General features: G+C 42.2%; 2 protein-coding genes across 2 annotated transcripts in view; one reads left to right on the plus strand and one right to left on the minus strand.

Annotated features, from left to right (window-relative positions):
- The window catches only part of LOC142897996 (low-density lipoprotein receptor class A domain-containing protein 4-like), a 181,091-nt gene that overhangs the window by 50,755 nt on the left and 108,000 nt on the right, over positions 1 to 22,336 (plus strand). The window contains exon 3 of the mRNA XM_076040697.1: positions 18,112 to 18,958. Coding sequence (XP_075896812.1) covers positions 18,919 to 18,958 — 40 coding nt within the window. The 5' untranslated portion in view covers positions 18,112 to 18,918. The remainder of the gene's footprint in view (positions 1 to 18,111; positions 18,959 to 22,336) is intronic.
- Positions 1 to 22,336, minus strand: part of LOC142897995 (TGF-beta receptor type-2-like) — a 336,150-nt gene that overhangs the window by 30,580 nt on the left and 283,234 nt on the right. The gene's annotated exons all lie outside the window — the stretch shown is intronic.

Raw genomic sequence — 22,336 nt, forward strand, 5'->3', positions numbered from 1 at the left:
GCTTCTGAAGACAAAGCAAGCTGGCATTTTTTTTTTTATTACAGCCTCTTATGGCCTTGAGGTTATATACTAACATTACACCGCAGTGTACCCTTTAAATGTAATGTTAAACATATGGCATATAATGTGCTGTGCTATACAAGATTGTGGAAAATGGCATTTATTGCTCTCTGCAAGGTGTGGCGTTTGTCAGATTCCCCTTTAGTGTTTGTCGATAAATTGTTTTGCTTTAACTAGTGGTGGGGTGTACAAGTTAAAACTACATCAAGAAATGAACGCACAAGAGAGGTAGAAGAGAGGACCAAGATGAGAATAACTGACAAAAACAACTCAGTAGACGCATTGTTGGATGTCATAATACCGAAAATAATAATAGCATAATAGCATATAATACCACCGAGGCATTTTCTAAGACTCTGTAAACCCTGGAGATTGTTGCGTGTGAAATCCCAGTAGACTGACAGAAATGCCAACCTGTCTGGCACCAGCAAACCATGCCACCAAGCAAGTCTCACTCAAATTCCCCTTAATTCCCCATTCTGAATGCATTGTGTGCTACCTTGTCTTTAGCTAATTAGCTGTTTGTATGAACAACAAAGTGAACATTACACCAAATAACCAGACGCACAAGGAATAAGCAAAACTCCTTGTCTGGCTACAGATTGTCACCAATTCCATCGGTCTGAACGACATTGTTCACCGTCCGCCACTGCTGCAGTCTCAAAGAGGCGTCAACAAAGCAAGATGCCACACTCGTATCCAGGATATTAGAGCTTTGTTTGCCTTGGAAGCCAGAGAGTGCACATGAGTCGTCCGTCTTTATTCATGTCAGTGGTTTGGAATGGGAAGAGACGGAAAGAGGCAGCAGTGAGAGTAACAGATGGGACTAGAGAATCAGTTTGAGACATGTCTGTACAATTAGCTAGTGTGATCAGATTAGACCACTGCACTGAGTGAAGCCTGGGGATATGCTGGCCTAGTTGGCGGACACACACGCGCACGCGCGCACACGCACGCACGCACACACACAACACGTACCCACCCACATACACGTACGCACACACACACAGACACACACACACACACACAGACACGCGCGCACACTCACGCACGCACACACAATAGTAGCTGCTTTGAACACATGACAAGGACTCAGGACTTACGTAACGCGCTTGTCACCGGCGACAGACAGGTTGTCTAGCTGTCAGCTGTATAATTATGATGCCAACACCAAACTGCAGCCAGCCAGCACAGTGATGTTCAACAGCAGTCACCCACATTAGCCGGTAGACTGCAGCATGTTGTCATTCTCAATTATGAAAGAAGCCCAAACACTTCAAAAACCTCCTTCAGACACAGGATGCAGGAAGGTTCTGGGGACTGATTTGATGAGGGAGTTTTGTGCCAGGATTATTGGATAAATGAGGCTCTATGAGGCTCTATGACTGCACAATCTATAAGGTCGTTGTTTGATTAGGTAAATGTCAATCTGTTATTTCTTTTATCTTTATTATTATCATCATTATTATTATTTTTTAGACGATGAGTTAAGAATTTTAGAAAGCCAAAAAGGGTTCCAGCATATTAACAGGGCAGGAGTTGTACTTGGTGCAGATGTCTGCCATGTTTTCCTGCTGGGGGTAACTGGGTGCAGGAGTTTTCCCCTCCATATAATTGGCTGAAGGTACATCCTGGCCAAGTTTCCAGTTCATTAGGCTGACATATATAGACAGACACCACCTATAGGCAAATTTTAGTCACCAATCATCCTAACAAGTGCTTCCTGGGACTGTCAGTGGAAGCCCGAGCACCCTGAGGAAACCCACGCAGACATCAGGGAGCACAGTCGAACCCAGGGAGAAGCACTATGCCACTGTGCTGCCCACTACTTAGGACACAGATATGACACATTTCAGATGCACTGCCTAAAAATGAAATGTTTTTCATTTCATTGCCATTGCAAGTGATTTTATCTATTTTAGTTTAACTTCAATAATCTTTCTGCTGGCGTTGATTACCTTTAGCCAAACACGCTAAAAGAGCTCTAAAGTTATTATTTTCTTTATAGATTTGATGCAAAATAGATTGTGTCGTTTTCTTGTGACACATTCCAGTGTGGAATGAAGCAAGCAAAACTCAATCCTGTGTGGGAGCGCTTTAAATTTATGGATGAGCGCAATCCCTACGATACAGTTGCCCACTATACTCTTCATGTCTCTGACTCGCTTTCTCTTCCTCAAAGATGCCATTGCTTGTATTTCAAATGGTAAAATAAATATGTGATCAAGATATGTTTAGTCAGATATATGCTGCTTTTGAATGAATCGATAATCAGTCACTCACTCAGGGCGGTCAACTAACAATGCATTAATCTATAATTGGCATTCTTAATTTAGGCCTTAACAGATTTTTAAATATATGAAACCACAGAATTTTCCAGCAAAGACATTTGATGTGTGTTTACTTGGAACAAAATCTCATCAAGTGTTTACTGACACCAAGGCTGTGAACTTTATATAGATGTTGATTCTTAATGAAAATGAAGATGTACATGTCTACAGTGCGTTAAAATGTTAAATTGTGTCTCATTCCCCGTGGTCTATTGTCAACATGTGGTCATGTGTTTAATGAGGCTGTCTCACGGGGGTGAGAGGGAAGCACTGAGCTCATCAGACGTTCAAAATAACAAATTTCAAATCTATAGTAACAGTGACCATTAGTCCATTCAAAAAACATGACACCGGAGCGCCGCAAAGCTCAGACAGGGTTGATAGCTGCACTGCTACGCAAACTGCTTTATTATGGCACTCACTTTTCTTCGCCAGCGTCTTGTCTCATCGCAGTTTTATGGTTGCTGAGAGTCGGAGAGAGAGATTAAGGAGTCATAACAAGCTGCTTCATGTGCAGTGCCATCTTTGATGTCCTTCCAGGACAGAATGAAATGAGCCATAAGAATTGACCCATCTACGCAGTTTATAATCAGTGTGACGTGGTACTGTGCTCTGGTTTGGCTGCGGCAGGCAGTGGTTGCTCACACGCTGGAGTCAAAGCGAGGTTAGTTTTGATTTTTACTCAAATGTGTGTCACAAGGGATTCAGCTCTTTAGGGGAACGTTATGAATAAGGGATAATCAACACGTTTGACCTAAATGTTGTCCAAATAATAATGTCAAAATAAGTAATGAAATAAAACTTTAACCTGATTGTGGTTGTCCTAATTTCTCATGGGGGTGTATGTGAGGAGTTGGTATGTGACATTCTGAATTGCTAAGGTGGCAGATGCTGCTTGTAGTTTAGTTGGTGCTGGCAAATCTTGGTGGTAAAACCCAGTACCACAAAAACAAAACTGTGCAGCCAAAGTCAAAACACCAGGAGACTTTGGGTCCACAGTATTCAGGATGTACTCTGCACAAACAATAAAAGGGAAATTTAAATTGCACATCCCAGATTTTGATCAATGAAACATCCCTGTTGATAATCTTTATTTATTATGTACTGCAATGCATTGAGAACATTTGCACAAAAGCAGGTGAAATTGATTCAAAAATCATTACTGCTTCCTGACTTGACAGGTTGATATCCAGGAAGTGTGATCAACTTGGCGTTACGTTGTGACATCAATTATTATTTAAGCAGGGGATTTGATTGCACATCTTCTTGCTCAAAGAGCCATTTTTCAATCTAGCAGAACAAGTTTCTGTCCCAGATTGAACCATAGACAGAAAGAGGGTCCGTCGTGCCTTCAAAGTAATATACGTGTTTAACAAAAAAAAAAAGCACATGCATGCCAGGCTGGTTGTCGGTGGTGTAATGAGATGCCATCACAGGAGAAGGGAATGGACACTGCACGCCCTCTCATCAGACATTCACAGCATCTTCACTTTACCAGTTTACGCAGCTGGAACCTGGCAACGTGATCTTTAAAAAAAACAACTGCTTTCTAAAGATCACACTCTTAAATATGTATGTGAAATCGTGCTGTTCCAAAGGCGCCAGCCCACTGTTGTCATGTAAATGAAAGGCCAAACTGCAACGATGGGGCTCCGCTAATGCAAAACCTCATGCTGTCTAAACAGAGCTTCAGGCTATCAAGTCCAATTCCTCCCAGCAGTCACTGTGTGACTTAGCAGCTCTTGAAGTTCATGGACCTGATAAGGGTATTTTACCACTGACCATTGAGCCTGTTCATTGGACTGGACTGAGCAGTAAAACTAGTGTATAGACAAATCAACAATATGGAGAGTGCATTAATGTTATCAATAATGCTAATTTTTGAGTGCATTACCAAAAATACTTTGGCATGTGTTGGCGTGTCTTCCGACTTTGTGAGAAACGTCACGCGTCATTTCTTTTTTTGGTCATGGAGCAGATGGTAGAAGAATTCATTAATGTCCGGTGCAGCTAAAATAAATTCACCCTGCTTCAATTTTCCATATTCTGTTTTTACAGCCTGATTCCCAATTTTTTTTTTTTTTTTTTCATCACAACAAACGACACCTCAAAATGATAACATGAAAAAACTTTTTTTTTTGCAAATAAGGCTGCAACAGAATAAAATGTGGAAACACGGAAGCGCTGTGAACACTTTCTGGATTCACTGTGTACTTTAACGTGATGTTTCACGTTATACCGTGAAAATTATTATGTAAAAATGTGAAACTTCCACGAAATAATGTGGTCGTTTTACGTTACAATGTTAAATTTATCACGTTAAAACGTAAAACTTCCTAATGTGATAGTTTCATGAAATAACGTTGTTTCACGAAATAACGGAACAATTTCATATTATAACTTGAAAATGATCACTAATTAACCTAATGGTTTCACGTTATAACCTGAAAATTATCACAATTTAATGTGATAGTCGCGTTTTAACGTGAAAATTAGCTCATTATAACGTGAAACCTTCACATTATAATGTGATATGAAACACTATTTTTTTTTTTTTTTTATTGTGGTAGCAATGTGCTTCTGGGCTTAGCTGTACATGACTTTGAAATGAAAAGATTGACTGTACTTCAGTACAACTGCGTGGAGGCTGTGGTTCTCTGAAACTGCAATTTTAATTCAAAAAGTAGTTTTTACTCCTGTACAAATTGCAATAAGTTAGTAGTGTCACTCATTTACACCACTTGTAGTGTGCAAGCTAGAGTTCCAAAGTTGTTTCCCAATCTTACTTTGCAGGTAATAACCGACAGAATGACTGACATAAATCATGCAAAACATTCAAAAACTCAAATGAAAGAAAAAAAAAAAATCTTCTTTTACTTCTTTGTGCACAGCAAGCTGTTGGAAAACTGTTCACGGCCCACTTCTTGATGAACATGTAAAAGGCTGTTAACTGCACACAGTATGTTCATTTCTACCAACCCATCTGCTGTGTGGAGCGTTGCAAAAAAAAAAAAGAAGAAAGAAAAAAGTGAGAAAAACACCACACCTAAGATCTCTATTCTAAGAATGAGTCTAGTTATTTAGCTGAATTGTCAGTTTCACACATTCAGAAACGGTAATGCCTTCACTGGTGACAAATTCAGGTAAGGACAAAAAAAAAAAAAAAAAAAAAAAGTCTTGCGATACTCTCCTAATTGTCATGTTCTATCATAATTATCATCATCAGCTTCTCCTGACAAAAACATCCTGAAAACCGTGGCCTTTTTTGCATGTTGCTAATTTGTCGTGGGATAAAAGGGAACATTAATGTTCCATGTGTTAAACTCTTATTTAGTTTTAATCTCATTCAGTGGAGTCAGGAATTATTCCGTCGAAAGCAGGAGGTGTTTGAAGCTGTGTTGAAATGGATTACAGAATAACCTCTTATTCATTTGATCGTTCCATTGCTCAAACCATTTGGAAATGGATGAATGATGTGAAATATATCTGGTAGTCGCAATTAATTATTTTCACAAAAGACCTTGGTTTGGAGCCTGATGCTTAACCTTCATGGCCAACGTTTGTCGTGGAGCTTTGTCAAAACATTTTTTTTTTTTCTCCACCTACTTGATGTTGTGCTCACAATAAAGCATTTAAAAGCTTTGAGCCTTTCCCTGGTTTTATGTAAGCTGGACTGATTGCAGCGATGATACAAGAGCGACTTGGCAGCCTGAAGCTGGAGATAGACGAGCACTCCAGAGACAGTGAGCTACTGAGCCCAACATTGGCACTCATCTGTTATGTTTATGGAAGTCACCTGAATTTAGTAATGTTATGCTTTTACGTGATATTTGTATTATCAGATGATTTTATTCTATGCCATTTTCTTTTTCTAATTGGCCTTTCTCTTCCTTTCGACTGCTCCCTTCACGTCAAAGTCAAAGTTAAGTTAAAGTCCCACTCATTGTCACATCTTAAAGGATGTGAGAATTGTCCTCCACATTTCACCCGTTCCCCTCAGGGAACAGGGAGCAGCAGCAGAGCAGTGCTCAGGATTTATTGGGGGATCTCACCCTCCAACTCCAACCCCAAATACTAAGTGCCAATTAAACAGGGAGGACAACACTGAATTTCCCTCCTCTCTACATGTCTAAAACATTGCTGTCTGGCCTCACTGGCTTTATCCCCTAAACATAACATGTGCTGTCCCTCTGATGTACTCACTCATGATCCTGTCCATCCAAATACTATCAACATTTTAATCTCAGTTACCTCCAGCTCGGCCTCCTGTCTTTTCCTCTGTACCAACAGAGAACATATGCGTTAGCTAGCCAATGGATAAGCTTACACTGTACATTAGCTTACTCTCCAACAATATAGTCACTGATCAGGCCATCACCACCACCGGCACAGATTAAGTCGTAAGTAAAGATGGTGTTGTGCATTCAGAGTGGAGTGCTTGCAGTCCAAAAAGAGTGTTTAAAATGTGATTTTTCAATATTAATAATATTTGTTTGGGCTCAACTTGCATGTAATTTTACTCAAGTGTTAAACCCAGAGATGTCTCGCAATGCTTTGCACAATCAAAATAGAAACCAATAAATACCTCTAAGGCAAGCAAGAATTGACACGGCAGGGAAAAGCCAACCAAGAAACCTCAAGCAGTCTCTGGGCCTCATGTATGGATTTCATACCGACTGGTATTGGCAGTGTGAAGACAGGAGGTACATGTGGTCAAAATGCTAGGGCATTAATATCAGGACAATTATTTATTGTTTTACTCACCAAGGAGCCAACCATTATGCACCATGCCAGCTTGGATCTGGTTTCCCACTATGCTTCTGGTTAAGATGAATGAATCACGCATGCCACCTGGTCACATTAGTAATCAGTTGCTTGTGTACCTCTCAGATATTTGTACATTTATTGAATGAACAAATGTATTTATTTAATGAAAATTGCTTACAGTTGATGTACAGTAGACACATTTGTCGATATGTCCGATTGACAATTGGAATGCTTCTAATTGCCCTGAATCTGGTCCTGATCAAATGCATTGTATGGGAATTTAATATAGACGGTTGACATATGGATGACTCCGTCCCGCACAACTGTCTTTGTTCGGCACAGCCTCAACTAATTTGCAGATGCACGGATGTGATAAGTGTTCATCAAAGCCTTTTATGATACCAACAAAAGTGTGTAAACATGTGCGGCAATCAGGGAATTGACCTTAAGTAACGCACGTTTCCAGTGTCACTTTTTCTACGTGAACGGGTGTACAACAAGTTTTTATTTTAGGTATGTACCTTTCTTTGAGGCTCCTGGACTGTGGAGGACGGTCATCTGCTTTGACTGTCTCGGTGAAAATATGTACTCTATATATGGCTGTAATGTCGCCGTGCAGGTACGGCAGTGCTCCCATCCATTAAATTTAGATTTAGAGGCTCTGGTCTCCTTGGACATTTTGTTGGGATCCCGAAGAAGGACTTTGGTGCCACTGTCTCCAAACCATACATCATCACTGCTCTCACCCCTATCCTTTCATCACACTTCACGCCCGATATTTACCTCCATCCGTTCCCTTTCTCTTTCTTGCTCTTGAGCCTCAGTGCTTCCAGCTTCTTTATTTCGACTCCCTGTAACCTCACCACTCCACTTTGGGTCCCTGTCATTCACACGGGCATTCTGTTGAAGCTTTGTTCCTGTCCTTTGCAGGGCCTCCATACCTCCACCTCTCTCTTTTCCTCCACCTGCTCAGATCTACTACAGATCACAATGATATCTGCAACCATAGATAAACTTGATGGCACCCGCCTGCACCTTGAACTCCTCTGTGACATCTTCAGCCCACTTCAACAAGCCTCTCATAAATGCCCTTCACCACTCTCACCCGTATATGATATAGCATGAGACTCCCCCATGCAAAAATAATTTCTTCTTTCGACATCCTGTCATATTCTTTCACCAGACGAACAAAGACACAGTGCAGGTCTTTCTGGCGTTCTCTGTACTTCCCTATCAACATCATCAAAGCCGGTCACATAGTTGTATGGCTCATCAGTTTTATTCCTCTGCGGTTGTCACACCCCTGCACATCTCACTGAAAATGTTATTTATGACATCTGACGAAAAATGTGATGCATGCAAAGATCTACTAGTAATGCAAACCGGGTGTGTGAAAATAGACCCGACCCTACCTGACACTTGCCTCTTTTGGGGTGCTTCAGAGGCATCGCTATTTAGTCGAATGGCAGTGAAATTTGACAGATGGACAAGAATGGAATCTATTTGCTAAGGATTATGTTTCTCAGCTCTTCCACATGCAGCAGAATTGTCTGGTTACTGTCTTTTATGACAATTGGAAGACCTCAGAAAACAATGAATGCTTTAAAAATGTTTAATGTGTTTTCAGGAGTCCTGAACTAATTAACATCAGTTAAGTCCAGTCTGCCCTGGAAACAGCAGTAAGAGAAAACACAGCATTGGAAATATACATTTAGAAGTTTTCTCACTGGCATTGGTTTAAATCGTGTCCTCGATAACAGCGACGACAACTGCTAGTGCTGTAGTAAATGGCTGCGAATGGATGGGTGACGTGTTTCTGAGCCATCATTCAGCTACCATAAAGCTGGACACCAGCATCAATCAGATGCTTTTTGTCTGTTAAGACACATATCTGCAGTGCGCTTTGACTCACACTGCATCTTGTATTATTCCATTCATCTTCATGTCTGAGGTGTGAAGTCCATTAACAGCATAATACTGAGGAAATACTATTGAATTCCTGACAGCCAGGTAGTTACTGTCTCTCTTTTCATGGCAAATGTTTCATTTGCTGATCCACAATCAACTTGGCAAACATTTAGTCTGCAGAAGTAGAGTAGAGGAAGTTCCACAAAACTCTCTCATCTTAAAATCGGCCTTACATTTCTACACCTTGTTTATTTTATTTCATCAACTTGGCTCACGAGTTCTCTCTTGGTAACCTGACACTTCTGTCAGCTCTGTCTCGGGCTTATGTCAATCATGTCATGTACAATAGCCATGAAACTCATCTCAAGACTGTCTCTCCAAAACAACTGAGTAAATAAAACATTACATTGTAAAAGTCACAGATTTTACTACAAGACACAAGATGCTACGCAGTAAATTATTTGATTCCACTTTCATTTATTTAATTATATTCATGTATTTAAAATGCACACACACCGAAGATTGGTGCAACATTTTATTGTGTATGATAATAATTATCATCAAAACTTGATGATGAAGACTTGAAATCTATTTAATAGGATTATTTTGTTGTTTAATTTTGTTTTTTAAAATACTGTTGGGTATCGTGGCTCTAAAGGTTTAAAAACAATATAAAATATCATTTATATTTCAGATATACATTCCAGACTGAAGTAGTAGATATTATACAGCTTTCCTGTTTCAATGATGATATATGTATTTTGTTTGTTTGGATGCTGGAAAGAGCGGTGTCTGTGTTTTGCCCTCTCTCTGTCTCATTTTATCTTTGTTTCCATCATTCATTGAAATGGGCTTTTTAAACCTTAGCCGGAAGCCAGACTTTGCAGGTGTAGCTTCAATTAGCCTCGGGGAGATGCGGCTAAACCTCGTTAGCGGAACGACTTTAACCTTAAATCAGAGGTGGCGCTAATCTGAGTCTGGCTTCACCCCATAAATCTCGCTTTCATAAGCGACTTTGATGGAATACCGCCCTCCAGGTTCATTCGTCAGCCTTTAGCAGCCTTTACTTAACTAATGCACCAGACCGTAATAAAACATCTGATGTGTGTTATGTCAGTGTCTGGCTAGTGGAAGAGGTACCAGACCGCACCGGGGGCCATGATGAAAAGCTGGCACTTTCACTTTGTTCACTGTTGGCTGAATAAATAAAATGGTAGCAGTATTGTAGTGTTGAAGTCCAGTGTTTACGTCTGCAGACGGTATCTTTTTTTGGTTTCTTCTTTTTTTTAATCATCCATTCTCCTCCTGTCTAAAGTCTATTTAATGCTGGCGACAGCTTTCCAATCAGCCTGGCAACCAAAAAGCACATCAGAAGACATTCAAAGCAAATCCTCGGCGTTTGATCGCTTGTCTTGTTTTGGATGTGAGCACTAATTCTACACGACTTGAGTCATTCTGTATGGAATCATATATATTTACCCCTAGCCAAATCTGCAACTGATTTAGAAAACCTTACTTATCCCTGCCTCTGCACAATTTAACTGTCTTTTGCACATCTTCTTTGGTTGTTTGTTGTACATACAGTCGATTGATTTGAGTGTTTTGTAACTACTGTATAGTTTATTTTTGTGCTGTTTTTTTTTTTTAGTGCCGCAACAGTGTAGTTTTCCAATTTGGGCTCAATGAAGTACATCTATCTATCTATCTATCTATCTATCTATCTATCTATCTACACAACACATTCAGTTTAACCTATGTTTATGGTATAGCTAAAAAAAGAAATCATTTTCATTGTGCTTGTCTTTCCTGTGTGTTCTCACGTCCGTGTTTCCCACCTGTGATTTACGCACTTTGCATTTGTTCTGCACCGGTGTGACTGCTAAACTCCGAATAGCCACCTGCCACATTTCAAGTAGCCTGAATCCATCATCAGCGCTGCTTCACCCTTCCCGCCCGTCCATCTCTGTCCCTCTCCCAGCGCTGTGTGTGTCTGCCGCCGCCGTGTCGCCGCCGCCACCGCTGCCCCCATCCTGTCTGTGCATCCGGCTCCCACAACAGAGCTGATGTCAGATTAGACGTGTCAGGATTGCCACGCTCGACTGGCACCGTGCGTGACACGGAACCCGATCGGACAGGGATGTGACGAATTGAGCTCTCTCTCCACCTTTGTTTGGCTCTCGCCGCTCATTTCGGCGAATCGATTTGTACATTGTGTGGCAACACAAAGCGCGGCACGAGTGAAACAGAAAGTTGACAAAGTCCTCGGTGGTTTGACGGGCTCAGTTGGCAGAAGGTCATTTGAAATGTACAGATGTCGCCTGCAACCGGTAGGATACGAATGACTAAAATTTAGGTTGGATGGTTTTAAGTGGGGACGGAATTGTGGTCCAGACTCTTGTCATCTGGGTGTTCATCTATTTATTTATTTATTTATTTTTACTTTGTGCCTTTTCATTTTTATTGATTCGATCCACTGTACTTAGTCAGGCATAAATAACAACCAAGTACCAGTGCACAGCTTAACAGAATGAGAGTGTTAAGTGAACATGGAACTGACGGGGCTATGAAGACAAGAAGGCTTTCATCCTTCTAATGAACAACCATAATGCTCTTGGTCCAAGCGCAGAGGGTGTTTTTCCCCCCTGCATATTTCTTCTTACCAACACTCTTTTATATCTGGAAATTGGAAAAAAAACAGCTTGGTTAGTTTTTTTTTTTTTTTTTTTTTTTTTAACATTTTCATCTTGCATTTGTTAGAGAGAGAAACCAGTTTAAAAGAAAATGAAATTGAATTCCTCTCCTTTTTTGACATGCCATAGAGTGTTTGTCTGTGAATGAAAAGGACAAAAACGCTTCACGGCAAAAACTGTAAAATTACTTTGCATGGTTTCTCAAGCACAAACAACAAGAATAACACAAAAGCGTTTTAAATAGGCAGAGCTGACTGACACTAGTATCTTACTACTAGTGTCCTTGGGTTTTTCGTCTAGCCTAACAAGCAGAGAGTGGTCGGTGAAGGAGTTAACCAGTAACTAAAGCCTGGGATCTAGTCACGGTTTTCCAAAAAAAGGGAAACTTTCCGATGTGTTCATGGGTAAATCACAATCTCCTTTTTTTTTTTTTTTTGTTGCATCAAAACTGAAATATACAATGTAGACTTCACCAAGAAAAAAAGTGTATTTAAAAAAAAAAAAAAAACCTCTAATTTCCAACATGTACAAATCCAATTCTCAAATCAATCAGATCAAGATATAAAGTAATATTGCAGCAGAAGCTTTCACTACTATATATGCTGCTGTAACTATGTAAACTTCCCCAATGTGGGATGAATAAAATTACATGAACATTCTTATTCTTATTCTAAACTCCTATAGTGTCAACGCTAGTAGCATGAGCAGTTTTGCACTCTTGTCTAATACTTGAAATCGTCAACAGAAACTATGTATCTGGGCTCCCACGGTCTGAACATGAGCCTTAAATCTGTCCTCTGTGCTGCTTTAACATAATAACTTTCATAGTTTTAATGAGAAATGTTTCCTTGCACCTCTAGAAAAAGAGGTAGAAACAAAGTTACAGAATAACAGATCTATTCACTACTTTTAGATTGTATTGGATAGTGCTCAAGTCCTGAGTTGAGCATGTGAAATGTTCAGGAGATGAAGCCAGGGAGGCCAGTCTGAGGTGGTTTGGACATGTACAGAGGAGATTCAGTCAGTACATCAGTAAAAGTATGCTGAGGTTGGAACTGGCAGGCAGGAGGCCCAGAGGAAGAGCAATGAGGAGTTTTATAGATGCAGTGAAAGAGAACATGAAGTTAGTTGGTGTGAGAGTAGAAGATGCAGAGGATGAGAGGGTTAGATGGATGCAGATGATTCCTCCGAAGGGAACGGCTGAAAGACGGAGCACTTAATTTTCAAAGACATAGAATCAGTATCTTGCTGGAGTTACCACCCAGTATTTAACCCCCCAAAAACCCCAAAAGAGCTACTCTCACTCCAGTCAGGTTTCCTCCACGTCTGCCAGAGCGGTGAATCACCTCAGCGGCCCTCATTCACGGTTATGTAATCACATTCTTAGCATGTTTTAAAGATCGGCGCCACAGATGCACAGATGTTTTTCGAGTCAGTCGCTGTTTGTCTGTCTGACCGCTGTCTCGCTGATAAGTGCGTGTCCCCGATTCACCCGCTGGCAGCTGACCGTTGGAGGTCGCTGGTTATTAACTATTCATGCTCCAAGGCGACACAGTGGGAAAACTTTACTGAGGTCCTCCTGGTAGATGAGGCCACAAAGACTTACACACGTTTTGGTTTCTTTTCAGTCAGACATAGGCTGAGTTAGATGTTGATTCACCTTGACAGTTTCAGAGGTAACTTCTTCCTTCTTCCGAAAGCGTCCAGTTGGAAGCTCCCGAAACTGTCAAGGTAAATAAACATTTCCCTCAAACTGTGTCTGGCTAAAAGAAACAACAACTTTTCCGTACCTGTTTTTATTTGTGTGTGTCCCTGAGTGCAAACAAGGCTCTCACGGCTGTGTAGCAATAATATTTGTTTTTATAAGTTTGCTTGCTTGTAAACATGCATTTACCGCCGTTCAGTGGATCAGGTTAAAGTATTTACATTTAGTTTAAATCTCTTCTGAAGCTGATTTTGTCTTTCGTTTGCCTTGAGAGAAAAACACTGAGTCTTCTTGCGTTTAACTTTTCTCTCCAATGGAAAAAAAATAAACTGTGTGTGTGAAACATCCTGGTGGCTGCTATTTGAAAAAGAGCTCAAGGTTGAGCTGGGAATGGGAACGTGATCCATCTTCACCATATTCCTTTTCATAGTCTTCACACGCTGTGTGCGTGCCTGCATCACGTCCAATAACACCCGTTGAGATGGAATGAACACCTGGCATAAAGAAATAAGAGGTAAATGATTTTTTAATGACTTTTAGACAGTAAATTACTTTTGTCCTGTCAGGGGAGTTTACCGTGCTTTTTATTGTTTTGTTTTTTTTGTTTGTGCTTTGGTAAAGCTAGTTTGCAATTGTTGGAGCCTCGGGATTGGCATGATTTAAACTGTTTAGTTTAATGGAATATTTAAGAAAATACTGCAAATGGTTTTACATTTTCAAATATTTCTACAAAGTGGCTGAACTTTATGGCCCTTGGAGGCAAAGTGAGGTTTGTTAAAGCAGGTATGTTAAGAAAATCTGGTTCTATACGCTGCTTTGTCGCCACTTTGCTTGAGAGCTGCGAGTCTTCTATGTCTGCCCGTGAATTGTGAATAAATACATTTCTAATTATCTTGTTAACATTGTGGCACAACCTCAGACAGACTGCGGGAGGGAAGGAAAGAATTACTGTTAAAATGTTTATCTGTGGAGAATTTTTACTTTGATTAAATTAATTAATAAAGCGTTTCAACGTGATGTTTCCTGTCAGTCCCACTGCCGGGTTACGTTGAGTAGGAGACAGGGAGACGACAGTTGTCCTCAAGTGACCGGAGCGCAGGCAAACATAAACATGAGGCCTCCAACACTGATGTCAGACAGCAAACAACGTGTTCCCCGGCTCGACAGGAAGGCCAAAGACAGACAGACAGACAGCTGTGTTAGTAGGTTTTGGCTCAGACTATCTGTTTACTATCTGTCTTCAGGAAAACAGATCGGGTCAGCGTGTTCAGACTGGACTTATCTAAACAGGTAGACTGTGTGACTGTTGGACATTGTTTGCCAGATCAATCTGTCCAGCAGAAAATCACCAATGGAGCATATTTGAATCTCTCCAGCTGCTTCCACTCTCCCGTGGGCACATTATAGAAAATATCTATATTTTTTTTATTCCTGTTATTCCACCCGTGAAAAACAAGTTGCTTACTGCGGTGCTGTTGGATAGGACCAGGCTAAATAGATCTGGTAACTTTTGCCCTTGTTTGCCAGATCTGCTCCAATCGTGTGGCAACTGGCTTGTTTGTTAGCACACAATGTCCATTAAGTATGTCACCATTGTGCAACAATCAGTCCAGCCAAAATGTGCATTTTTTTCTAGATAAAAATCAATACTACTCTACTACTACTACTACTACCACTACTGCTAGTAATGATAATGATAATGACATGCGCAGATCATCAGATCGTCAACCTTCTGAGGTCGATGTAACCTCTGCATTAAACCTACTTCAAAAATCTATTGGATCCGTTGAGACCTGTACTACAGCGTCTCCCGAGCTTTTCTGTCCCTCTCAGACATAATACAAATCCAGTGCAGTGGTTTTTCTCGGGATGTTTCACAATAAATCTGCAACGGTACTTGATGTATTTTGTGATTGTTTGTTCATTTTATTTGTGAGAAATGTCCCCCCCGGGATGTCGTCTTGCTTATGTAATGCAGTTTGGAGTCCATCGACCAATCCAATGCGAATGGAGGAAGAGAAGACGAAGTAGAGGACTTTATTGCTGGAAATGTTTATATTTGGGAAATGAGTATTTGTTTATTCATCCATCAGATGTCACAGCAACGTACTGTACTTAGTCGAGTATGTTGTCCTGGAAAAATACAAAACAAAACTGTACCTCACGGGGTTGGGATTATTCAAACATTTTTACGAAAACAAAAAAGACCAGCTGTGCCAGAAATTCAAATCGAAAATTCCACAATACACTAAATGTCATGCCAGAAAAGCCCTTGATTGATGAGCTCAGTCGCTAATAGCTTGCAAAAAAAAAGCCCTTTAGTGAGCCATAAAAACACATTTCTTATTATACTTAAATTGAATAATTGAGAATAAAAAAAAGTCCTTGTGCCCTGCGACCCTGAGTGCAGTGGGGGTAAGTGGTTATAGAAAATGGATGGATGGATGGGTTATCATTTAGACAAGTTTTCTACCTTGTTTTTTTTTTTTTAATTATACCATTTGTGCATAAAGTCAAAATCTGCAGCTGTTAATTTTTTCGATTTAACCTTCATTTAACCAGGGTCGGTTGAGAACCAGTTCACATTTGGAATGGCGGCCTGGCCGAGAGAAAAGAGAACCAAAAACAGAAAAACACTTTTACAGCCTGTCGCTGCGATCGCACGAAAATAAAAATGTAACGCACAGCTACGGTGACGCGCATTTTAAACATGAAATGATCTCGCGACACACGTGCGTCACGCAACGAGAACCGTTTCCGTCGGGATTTTGGAAACACTTCCTCAGATTTTCGACTTCTGCATAGAGCACGCACACTCCACACCATGCTATTGTAACTCCCAGGACACATTGGCCAACCAGATCGAACTGAGACGCTTGATTTTCTGGCCTTATCATTTTTTTTTAAATGACTAAAAGACCATGATTGAAAAATCTACAATTGAAAGATTCGCAGTCGACCTGTCAGCTGTTTTTGAGGCCATTATTTTTGTATTGCGGTCTATGAGAAAAAAGCATTTTGGGCCCAATGGGATTTTTTTTGCTGCAGTACCTCGAGTAGCCACTGGGAAAAAATTGTCACACCGCCATATTGCCAGTTCGGTGTCCAGCTTTTACAGCAAGACGGTTGCGGGTTCGATTCCTGGCCTGGGGCCTTTCTGTGTGGAGTTTGCATGTTCTCACTGTGTCTTCGTCTACAATCCAAAAACATGCATGTGAGATGAACTGGGAACTCTAAATCGTCTGTGGGTGTGTGTGAAAGAGCGAGTGGTTGTTGGCCCTGCGATGAAGTGGCGACTTGTCCAGGGTGTCACCCTGCCTTCGCCCTATGACAGTTGGGAGAGGCTCCAGCAGACCCTGACACCCTGGATGGATGGATGGTATCCAGTTCTTCTAATACATCCATGGACACACACCTGTGCATCTGCTCCGCTCGAGCTCCTCACTGGCTCAGTCATGAAAAAAAAAAAATGATGACTCACTGATAAGTCATGAAGCGAATGCATCACGGCAGCCTGGCGGTATCCTTCCCTCTTCTAGGTGTCGGCTCTATTGTGCGTGTGTGTGTGTGTGTGTGCTTACCGCTTACCGCTAAGACTGGAATAAACGCGGGAGATCTTTGCCGGGATAACACTAGTAGCGAAGCGAGATCTCCTCTGAAGCCCAGACAGGGCGTGTGTTTGTTTACCGTCTGTCTGACTCTCTCAACGTCACACCTCCTCCTCCTCCTCCTCCTCCTCCTCTTCTTCTTCCTCCTCTTCCTCGTGGCCTCTCTACCCCCCTGAACTCTCGTCAACTTGCAGTTCGCCACACCTGCCTCGCGTCTCTCAACTCGTCTTCCATTGATATTACCAGTCGGCCGGCTCTCATCTTTATTGTTGCTTTTTCTTTTTTTTTTTTGCCCGTCCTCATCCATCCGTCACACCTCGACACTGTTGTTTCAGCGTGCGTGTTGTGATCTAGTAGCTAGTAGCTCCTCTTGAACTGATCCCCCTCCTCCACCGCCACCCCTCCTTCTTTTACACCCTCTGTTTTTTTTTTATACTTCAGTTCTCCTCTGCCAGACAAACAGAAGAGCGGCGCTTTGGAACTTTTTTTTTTTTTTTTTGAAATGTAAATAAAGTTTTGTTATTTCCTCAGCTGTAGCCTCCTTCAGCCGTGTTTATCAGGCAGACTTCAAAGTGGCACGCTGACATGTGGCTCCGTCTCTCCGCCGCTCTGTGAAACAGGGTCATAGGCGGCGCTCGCTTTTTTCCGAAAAAGAAAAAAAAAAACTTTCCCTTTCATGTAAGAACGTAGTGGGTGAGAGGAACTAAAGGGGGCCATGCCAGCCAGCCAGCCAGCCAGCCAGCAAGCCAGCCAGCCAGCCAGCCGCCCACCTGCTATCCAAACTGAGACACACTGCGGCTCGTCCTCTGCATGGGTGTGTGTGTAGGTGGATGAGCGTGTGTGTGTGTGTGTGTCTGTGTGTGTGTGTGTTTCCCTGTTTTCGGTGCAACTCGTCATTATACACCCAGACCCACTCTCTCTCTCTCTCTCTCTCTCTCTCTCTCTCTCTCTCTCTCATGTTCTGCCTGCTTAAATCCGCTCTGCTCCTTCAGTTATGTCACGGTCTTATTCATGGACGTTCTCCCTCTGTTTGTGTTTTCCAGCGCCAGCTTGCGAGCGCCTCGACGCCGAGGAGGGAGGGGACTGCAGCACCGGGACGTAAAGGCGCATAAGGGTGAGAGAGAGACGGAGAGAGAGAGCGAGACAGGGAGAGAATCCAACCTCCCTCCCCCGAAAAACGAGAGGCGAGCCAACGATGCCGACAAAAGAATGCGAGGAACCCGAGAAGACGTCGCGCTGATTCAGTTTGCAGAGACTGAGCGAAGGAATTGACGTGGCTCGGAGGCAGGGGAGGAAGGCCGAGACGCTGCTGGTCTGCAGAGAAGCAGGTCGAGGTGACTGGGAGGCAGCCGAGAGCTCGGTGTTGGCGCCCCAGACTAAAGGCCTGCCGCTGGGGAGGACAGAGTTCAGTGCACAAATACTTCCGAAGCCTTCATCCATTCCTCTATAATCTGACCCCGTCCACAGATCAGGGTCTCGGTTCCAAACAACAAAAAAAAAACACCACAGAACATTCCACCGCTTTCTCCGGGCTCCTTCACTTTCGCTCTTCCTGGACTTCCGGGTGATCGTCTGCCGACCTCGAGAGCCGAAGGTTTGAACTGTTTGAGCAGCCGTCAGCTGGGGGGAGTTTGAAAGGCGGACGCCTCTGGAGCAGGGCGCGCAAGCCCGTGGATGAAGAGAAATGGCAGCGGGACTGGCAGGTGCCGCCCTTTCCTCTCGGCCACCCTCCCACCCTCCGGCGGCGGCGGCAGCAGCGTCAGCGGCGGCGGCCCGGAGCGGTTGAGGTTCTGCCCATCAGCATCCATCGCAGCATCGGCAGCAGTTGGCAGAGAGCAGGGAGGAGCAGTATGCAGGAAACTGACCTACCGGCCACCAATGCCTTTAAAGGTACCTCGACCACAAACATGCGTGTGTGTGTGTGTTGGTGTCTACGTTAGTATCTCTATGTCTGTTTTCATGGAACTCAAAAAAGGCAGAAGGGCACGTTCTCACTGAAAGTGGGCATATTTTCATTGCGCATTAAAAGTAGCTTCAGCCCGAGCAGACTCGGTCTTAGGCCGCTCTCACTTTCCCTCCAGTCCTTTGAACAGCCAGTATAAACCCAACACTTCAGCTGCTCTCTGATAAGTTTATGGGAAAACACAGCAAACCATAAACTTTTATGAGATTAGATAGACTTTATTGATCCCACAATGGGGAAATAGTTTGGCTGCAGCAGTACAAGAAACAAAAGCAAATGCACCTCAAATTAAAGTTATATGAGATGTATACTGCATTCATTCATTCATTCGTTCATTCATTCATTCATTCATTCATTCACCATTACCAGTGTTAGTTCTGGACAGAAGAAATCCTTCATTTCAATATTATTCACTGAACAATAAACCTTCTTTATTTATTTTGTTAATTAAAAATGTTGGTCAAAAAAAAGCCTTTTTACATTTTGGTTTTCATGCAAGTGTGTGTGTGTGTGTGTGTGTGTGTGTGTGTGTGTGTGTGTGCCTGTCCTTTTCTTTGAGATTAAGGTGCGCAATCCTTCACAACACAGCCACCCTGACATCCAATCACGGCAATTGAGCGGAATTAAGTCACCTTTAATATTATTTACACTTCAGCTTCCCCCACTGCTACACCTGCACCTGTGAACAAGGGATGTTATCTGATTGTTTGCTCCTTGAGCGACTGGGCCCGAGCCAAAATGACTGTCTGGAGGAGGGGGGCAGCAGCACTTTATATAATTTCGGGATTTAAAGAGAGGAGTGGATTTTGTGTTTTTGACTGTTGGCAGCCAGCCTTTTTCACAAGTTAACAATTAAGCTGATTTCATGCCATTTTCAGCATTTAGCAGCTGGCACGGAAAACGGCGCACATAAATGACCAGCAGCTGGCGGATGGTGAACAGTGGCCGAAGTTTTCCACTTAAAGCCACCGTGCACCCACGCAGGTGTTTTCATTTACTGCAGCCTCACACGCTCGGATATCAGCACGAGGTCAAACTTTGTCTAACTCAGTCTATCCATCCAGGAAAGTGCAGGTGTGACCTCTGCCACACAACTGTGGAGCTGCGAGAAAGAAAATGAGTTAGCGAGGTGTCTCTCATTCGACCAACCTCCAGCGAAAGACTACCTGTGCACAATGTTTTTCATGCGACTTAAAAGATGGCAACGTGCGCTAGTGTGACGTTTGGAGATTTTTGAGGAGAAACAGCGACGTCAAGTGGTTACAGTTTAGACTGCATTGCTCTTTCGCGCACCTTCCCTCTCCCGAACTTGCCAGCGAACTACATCTGCGGCCTGCTAGCACAAACCTGGATACTTGGTCCACGTTCTTCTTCTGTGGTTTATTAGAGGACGTGAGCAGTCACCCAAAATGTAAAATATAACGATGCAAGATTGCAGCTAACTGAGAGCAAGACCCTCGCTACATGTATATTCTTATATACGTATAAGAACTGTTCTAAGGCAAGGACAACCAAATGTATTGTATGTATGTATTTATGGGCTTTATGTTAACCTTTTACCAATATAAAAATCATAAATCAAGCCAAATTTTACACACTGGACCTTCAATATGGCCATCCTGCTCAATGTTTCATCAACGTCACACAACACGGTGAGACATGAAAACCAGAATGCCGACGGCATCTGAAGAAGTCCTTGCTAGCTGCTGACTTTTCTTCGGGGCGACACCGTTTAAACTGCACGGATGCCGTGTTGGAAAAACGTGTGTAGATCTTTTAATTCAGCGCAGTCAGTGCCTGCGCCTCTCATTTCATAATTTGCTGACTCACCCACTGCGTCCCCGCGAAGGACCGAGACAGGTCCTGCTCTTTGAAGTGAAACGCTCACAGCGCCGCACAGCCATTGTCCTTTATTTGAATGGACACTGTGCTGCCCATACTATTAGCCTGTGTAAATTTTCACGGGGGCTCATTAAATATAATCACTTCCTTAAAAAGCATTCTTTAAACTGAGGCCCTCTGCATACCCAGCTCTTCATCTAGGGAGCAGCCTTTGTTCTTGGGGCTGAACTGCTACTCAAATATCCAGCAGTGCCGGGTAATGAACAAGGCCTCACCTATGGGATGGGAAAGATATTACTAGTCATTTGTGGTATTCAGAAAGTCTTCAAAATGTGGATCTGCTAAAATGAAGATGTATACTCACCCAAAAATTGAAATACTGGTTTCTATTATTAGATTAGATAGATTTGTGTTCTGAGCAAAAATGTTATGCAGGTAGGACAGACTTGAATGGCAATGGTATCAAGTGTATCACAGTATACTTAAAAAGTATACTGTAAATGCCTTAAAGCTTTAGTTATAGGAGACAATAACTCTTGAATCATCTTTTTAAACTCCATGTAAATATCCACATAGGCTCGATCCACAATCACTGCTATCAGTCACAACTGTACCCTCTTCATGAAAAGAGGGTATAAGAAAGAGGACGCCCCACCCACACCGTCCCCAGAGTGAAAACCCGGTCATGTCCGTGGACGGTCGAGGAGATTCGTAGGCAAGACAGTGCAGGTTGTTTTTGCACAAATAAATGTCTGTTTGAAATGTCACACTGCTCTTGGGTGTAACTCTGATTTTGTTGTTTTTTGACCTGCCCAGAAACCCCTGCAAAAGTGCAAAAGTTCCAATCAAAACAAGACTTTACGAAGCCCCACAAAAATTCATTTCAGTCATATTTTGGAAATGTGTTTTTGGGAATTTTGCTAAGTTGTTTCCTGTTTATGCGTCTATTGTGTCCTTGACTTAGTTTCAGTTTTAATTCTCATTTTATTGGTAGTGCTTTTTTACCCTTGTTGCCTTTTCCTTTGTTATACTGGATCCCTTTTCTGTTTTCCCACTGCCTGTTGTTTGAAGTGGTAGTTAGTTGTTATAACCCATATTTCATCTGCATGTGTCAGGTGCCTATATATACCTCCGTTATGTCTCTCTTGTTGTTGTTTTTGTTGCTTTTATTTTATTTTCATTTCACCTCGTGTTTGCTTTGGTTGGTTTTGATTTTCGTAGGTTTTGCCTCCTCCTCACTTTGTCACCTATAGGTTTACCCATTACAAACAAAGCACTGAACTGAGCCTGCTTTTGCCTGTGGCACTTGCTGTGTTTCGTGTACACACCGGAGAGAAACCAGATTTTGACACGGAGGATGACTGAGTGGGATAAAACAAACAACACCTCTGGCCATAGTTTGAGTCTAAACTCGGTCTTCTGACAGAAGAAATCAGGGGCCTCTTTTTAAATTCGGAGTTGTA

This window comes from Nelusetta ayraudi, unplaced genomic scaffold (genome assembly GCF_046127955.1).
Source record: "Nelusetta ayraudi isolate G7.1 ecotype Tasmania unplaced genomic scaffold, CSIRO-AGI_Nayr_v1 ptg000063l, whole genome shotgun sequence".
In the NCBI taxonomy this organism is placed as follows: Eukaryota; Metazoa; Chordata; class Actinopteri; order Tetraodontiformes; family Monacanthidae; genus Nelusetta; species Nelusetta ayraudi.